This window comes from Strongylocentrotus purpuratus, unplaced genomic scaffold (genome assembly GCF_000002235.5).
Source record: "Strongylocentrotus purpuratus isolate Spur 01 unplaced genomic scaffold, Spur_5.0 spur5_scaffold_9, whole genome shotgun sequence".
NCBI lineage: Eukaryota > Metazoa > Echinodermata > Echinoidea > Camarodonta > Strongylocentrotidae > Strongylocentrotus > Strongylocentrotus purpuratus.
The window spans coordinates 26719749-26725748 of NW_022145615.1; the positions used below are offsets into that span (position 1 = coordinate 26719749).

Here is a 6000-nt window from a genome sequence, read left to right on the forward strand (position 1 = left end):
AGAGTTTAAAACACCTCCCTGCTTTGTAGTAGTACTTCGATCGAGGCCAATGACGCGAGCGCGAGCTGAGCTATTATAGATACCGAATCTGAAAACAAATCATACAGCTCTAGAGAAGTGAAGCTATTGCCTTGGAAGCTGAATCAAATTGGTAAGTTTAAAACTGTAATAGTATGAGTAGTCTACTACAGTACTACTACTACTACTTATACAAGCTGTAGTGATACGTATGTAACTCCAGGGAGCTCCGACGCCGACGCCTTCAATTTATATTGTTTAACTAAGTAACTGTATTATTTTTACTTGAACTGCAGTTACAACATGTTTACCAAAAACTTAACAAGCATCCACTTCGAATGAGCACCTACTCAAGTCAAAGGGCAATCCAAACTATACTTGTAACTTGGTGATAATATTTTTATGATATTGATATCAATCGCCCCCTCGCCCCCCCCCCCCCGCCTCCCCCCCCCCCCCGCCTCCCCCCCGCCGACATCACTGCCTCAATGTGTGGCTTCCAGCTGAGTCGTTCCTAAGTATGCTTCGCTGGAAACTTCAAACAATTCTTCAACTCCAAGGATGTCTTTTCCTGTGGATTCTCATGGTGTGGCATTGTTTAGGGTTGAATTTCATCTGCCTGAGGTTTGACCAGACCTTAAGCCCATCTGTTTAGGTCTTCCTGGAGCTTGGTAGTGTCATCTGCTGTTGATATTTCTAGGCCTTTCAGTTTCACTTAGCCTAGGGGGTAGGAGGATTAGGATATCCAGCCATCCAGGCATGTCAGGAAAGGAGAAGGAGGGGGGGGGGGGCTTATTTAAGATCATACTTCTTTTCCCCTTGTTTGAAGGTGCATCATCTGAGCAATACAAATAGAGTATCTCTATAATCAAGAACACTGAAAAACAGCCAATGTTAACAGGTGACAGAATTTTCCTGTCATTAACATTTCTGGCTTAGGTCGTTTCAGAAGTGTAATTGTAAAACCAGTAACTCTGATGACACAAAACTATTGTCAATCGAGCACTGTTGTAAATAGTGGCTGTTTTTAGAGCTTGAATCTGAATTTGGACCATACAGGAAAGTTTTGTGTACCATTAGAATCTATACATTAGATTTTTGTTTTGTTTTGTCATCAATAACCATCATATACTACGGTATGCACTTCTCTTTCTTTTCAGAAGTATGGCTGAAGCAGGAGAGAAAGAGACTCATGATCAGTTTGAGAAGAGATTCAGCACCCTAGTAATCCATGGGTTTGTCTCCCTTTCAACGTCTCTAGGAATTCAATCGGGTCTCTTTGATGCTCTTATAAAGCTGAAGGATGAGGAGAGGACTGTCAAGGAAATTGCTGATACAGCCGGGCTGAAGGAAAGGTAGTGATGAAGGTGTGATCCATCCAACGTTCTCTCTGGCGAGATTTTTTTTTTTTTTTTGGTCACAATTTGTTTTAATTTGACATTTTTGCTCCGTTGAGGCGGGGGGTTAAGGTCACCTTTTTAGGTCACCTTTTTAGGTCAGCCATTTGCATATATATACAGTGCGTCCCAGAAAAAAACGAAACCGAGAAGTATCGATGTTCTATCATAACTTAATCACAACTATAATTAATGAATGATACATATTTAGAAAGGTAATTAGTATACAAATAATACACAGCAGTGAGGGTATTAGTAAGAATTACCCACACAAGGTACCTTTGGAAAAGTCTAACACGCCCGAGGCGATAGCCAAGGGCGTGTTAGACTTTTTCAAAGGTACCGAGTGTGGGAAATTATACTAATGCTCGAACAAAATGATGTGTATTATTTGTTTTATAAAATTATAACGTGGATCCTTGTTATTTGATCAATCGCTCTCATCTCAAACTCAAAGTTCCGAATTCACAAAGGAGGTTTAAATCTAACCCATGGTTTAAATTCTCATTTAAATGACCCATTGTTTAAAATAAGCGCAAATTGAGGCGTACCTTGCCTTGCGCGCGTCTAATATTAGACCTCTGACTTGTGTCGCGCTTATTTTGCGCTAATTTTAGCTAGATGTGGTAATGACCGGTCATTACCACTGGGTAATGACCGGTCATTACCAAATTACGCGTTAGGCAAAATAAATGCCTGGTCACGTGTACGCTTTCAACCAATCATTTGATTAGGATCTACGTCATCGTCTTATAAAGTCTTCTCTTTCATGTGATGCTACTCAGATAATGCATATTTCACGCATGAGTGATAAAAAGCAATTTGAAGGAAGGAAACCAAAAAGACATTTGGCGGGCGGTATCTGAATTTCGAAGAAAAATTCACATTTCTAGAAAGTTGAGTTTCTGCCCTTTCATATGACACCTGAATCAGGAAAAATGAGCGAGGAATGACAAAGTTCTGTTTGTTTAAAGCAGTGCTTGCATTTCCATAATTTTATTAAACGAATTCGTTTTCACTGCCGTATCAATAAACGAAATTAACAAAAGACTTAACTCCGTTTCGTTGACAATCAGCCGTAGAAAAGAGTCTTCATGCATGGCTGATTGTCAACGAAACGGAGTTAAGTCTTTTGTTAAATCTGCTTTTTGCTACGGCAGGCACCCAGTGAAAACGAATTCGTTTGTTAAAATTATGAAAATCTAAGGGCTACTTTAAACAAACAGAACTTTATTATTCCTGGTTCATTTTTCTTTATTGAGGTATCATATGAAAGAGCAGAAAATGAACTTTCTAGAAATATGAATTTTTCTTTGAAATTCTGATACCGCCCGCCAAATTACTTTTTGGTTCCTTCCTTCAAATTGCTTTTAATCACTCATGCGTGAAATATGCATTATCTGAGTAGCATCACGTGAAAGAGAAGACTCTAACCTTTCTAAATATGTATCATTCATTAATTATAGTTGTGATTAAGTTATGATAAAACATCGATACTTCTCGGTTTCGTTTTTTCTGGGACGTACTGTACATATATATATATATATTTAATAAATTGTTAAAAAAAAATTGGCCGGGGGGGGGGACGTCCCTGTTTTTCCGTACATTTTGGGCGAATTTAGGGCTGATTTTAACATATTTTTTTTGGCCGGGGGGGGGGGGCACGTGCCCCCTGTGCCCCCCGGATCCGCTACTGCAAAACAACAACAACAACCATGTTTAACAATATGTCAAAATCTGGGTGTGAAGGAAAAAATATGCGTACAATTCTATGTTTGTATATTGTGACATACCATCCAATGTAAGAGATGGAATTTATTGAACAAAAGGCATTTAAAATATGTTGCAATATAATGTTTTTTCAAAAGTACACTGAATGATTTATTTACGATTTGCAAACAGAGTCCACTTTTTCTTCATTTAAGGTATGTGAAAGAATGGCTTGGAGTGATGGTTGCAGCTGACATCGTCGACATCAACCCCGAGACAGAAAAATACAGTCTCCCCCCTCATCGTATAACGTTCTTCCAGTCTGGTAGTAGTGATAGTAATTTAGCAGTCACACTCACAGACTTAACCATGTATGGTGCAGTCTACAAAAAGCTGTTAGATTGTCTCAAGAAAGATGGCCCACAAGGTAAATATATTACCGGGCAAGTCCATGGTACAGTGAAAATTGTTGATAAAGTCCACTCAAGGAAGACAGTATGTATGACGCTGTTCATACTACGTGTTGTTCAACCCTCATACAAAACACCCGAAAAATTTCGAAATTTCGAAAAGACAGACCCATGATATTTTCGTTGAAAATGGGACCCAATTTGTGTGGTCTCATATACATCTTTCTGTGTACCGGTACAGTGCTTGTTACTTTATCAAGACTTGGCCATTTTTTCTTATCATTTTGATGATTCCAGAACCTTGCAGTACACACCAATACTTATATGCTAGATGATCAACCTTTTCTGATCGATTCCACAACGTTTCTTTCACATTGCAATCGCATGACGTATTGGTCTTTATCTTGAAGGTTAATATTAGCTACAGTGATTTGTCCGCATGAAAGGTTCCAAGGACCTAAGATCTTAGTTTAGTGTCACATGGCATGGGTCACTCAAGTCCCCCCCCCCCCCCTCCGAAACAAAAAAAGAAAAGAAAAAAGAAGAAATGATTTAGGATTCCCAGTTGTCCTTGTGTCTAAACAACATCCTACTGGATGATTTGAGTGGAAGTAGTTTCTGAATATGTTTAAATAATGATCCTGGAATATTGAAACTCCATCAGGGAAAACAATCCAGGAATTTTGTTAACCCGATTTGCTGGGAATTAACCATTAAAATTGCACATTTTGTCTTTGCAGGACTGTCATACTCAGAATACACAGATTTTCATACCGTGATGTCTAATCATAGCAGTATATGGGTTCTGCAACATCTGGTCCAAGATTTTATACCGTCCATGCCTCAAATAGAAGAACGAATGAGTAAGTCACACTGATTTTAAGAACAAATTAAATTAAATGACTCTGTATGTTCTGACTAGAATTTTATTTACTTAGATACTTCTGATATATTTTTAATACGTCACACTCCATTCTTCTGCATAATCCTATAACAGCGTCAAGAGGCTTAACAGTTTCTTTCCAAAGGTTAAAGAATAGAATCAAGTTAAGGTTTCAGCCGTGTTAAGCATGCTACAAAATGGGTGTGCCTAGACTGGTGACAGTATGGTTATAGGCTATAAGGATCAATAGAAAAAGAAAACAAAATGAGGTATTTGTACTAAGTTTGGAATCTATACTTACAGCTTGTATAAGTTTGAATTATGAAACAGAGGTTTTTGGCCAAACGCACCTATTGCATTAATTCATTGTATGCTACATGTATGATGAAGAAATGAAAATGCATCACTAGATCAGTGATTTTTTTTTTTTTTTTTTTTTTTTGGGGGGGGGGAGTAATGTCAACAGTGCCTTTTGTTATATATGAGATGATCTTTCATTGTTTTTGTGTCATTCAGAGTCTGGTATCAGAATATTGGATCTGGGTTGCGGGAGAGGATTGGCCTCACTTGCTTTTGCAGAGAGCTATCCAAACAGCACCGTTGTAGGACTGGATATCTCACAAGAGGCAATAAACTATGGAAAAGAACGGGCCAAGGAAAAAGGCCTTACCAACGTAGAGTTTATCCGTGAGGATGCAGCATGCATACCTGATGATTGGAACAATACGATTGATTACATCTACACATTTAATGTCATCCATGATCTTGCGCATGCTGACAAGGTTTTGTTGGCCTTGAACCGTATCCTCAAACCAGATGGTGTCTTTTCCATGATAGATATAGACTGCAAGACCAAGCATTCAGAGAATGCTTCAAATGAGTATTGTTCTATGTTGTATACCATGAGTCTATTCCATTGTCTGGCTATATCTCTGTTCTTTGAGGGCAGTGTGGGGTTAGGAACATGTTGGGGGCGAGAGAAAGCCACAGAGTTTCTCAAGGATGCAGGGTTTCAAGTGGATTCAATCACGAAACCCGTTGGCAGTAGCCAAGCACATTACATGTGTACGAAAATATTGAAGTGATGGCTGAGATAAAGAAATATAATTTTCTGCCATATAAATGATAACAAATTTTTAATTTTAATTATTAGCATTATTATCATAATTATTATTATCATCATTATTATTATTTTTGTTATTACAATTACGATTGATATCATTAGTATTATCAGGACTCCATATTTGTTTGGTTCCTGTAGACTAGAGCTGTGTTACAATGCTACTCATATATATCATGCAATACTAACACTTTTTATTCTACAAAACTTGTTAGCAATCATTAGTAGGATAGTCAGATATAACTGATTGGGCCCTGGTGGGTAGAGCTGTGTTTAAGTTCCTCTTTGTATCTAGTTTACTTCATTTATGACAACAATCTGTACTGCAATAAAATTTATACAATTATTATTTCGATATCATTGAAATTTATTTGTAATCAATTTATATTATTCATGTACATGTCTTTCAACTTGCCCCAAGAGGCTTATGTATTCCTAGGAAATATTCTAAGTTCAGCCATT

General features: G+C 37.8%; 1 protein-coding gene across 1 annotated transcript; it reads left to right on the top strand.

The window, feature by feature from the left end:
- The first annotated feature begins 82 nt into the window (after window positions 1–82).
- Window positions 83–5780, top strand: LOC115920617. The gene is made up of 5 exons (XM_030976796.1): window positions 83–151; window positions 1179–1373; window positions 3341–3552; window positions 4276–4398; window positions 4935–5780. The coding sequence occupies exons 2-5, from the start codon at window positions 1183–1185 to the stop codon at window positions 5501–5503; spliced, it is 1095 nt and encodes a 364-aa protein (XP_030832656.1). The 5' UTR covers window positions 83–151; window positions 1179–1182; the 3' UTR covers window positions 5504–5780.
- The last annotated feature ends 220 nt before the right edge of the window (window positions 5781–6000 follow it).

Excerpts from the sequence above, each read along its gene's own strand:
- LOC115920617 (XM_030976796.1), top strand. The coding sequence starts at position 1,183 with ATGGCTGAAGCAGGAGAGAAAGAGACTCATGATCAGTTTGAGAAGAGA. Across the intron at positions 1,374-3,340 it reads ACAGCCGGGCTGAAGGAAAG|GTATGTGAAAGAATGGCTTG; the intron begins GTAGTGATGAAG and ends TCTTCATTTAAG. Across the intron at positions 3,553-4,275 it reads CAAGAAAGATGGCCCACAAG|GACTGTCATACTCAGAATAC; the intron begins GTAAATATATTA and ends TTGTCTTTGCAG.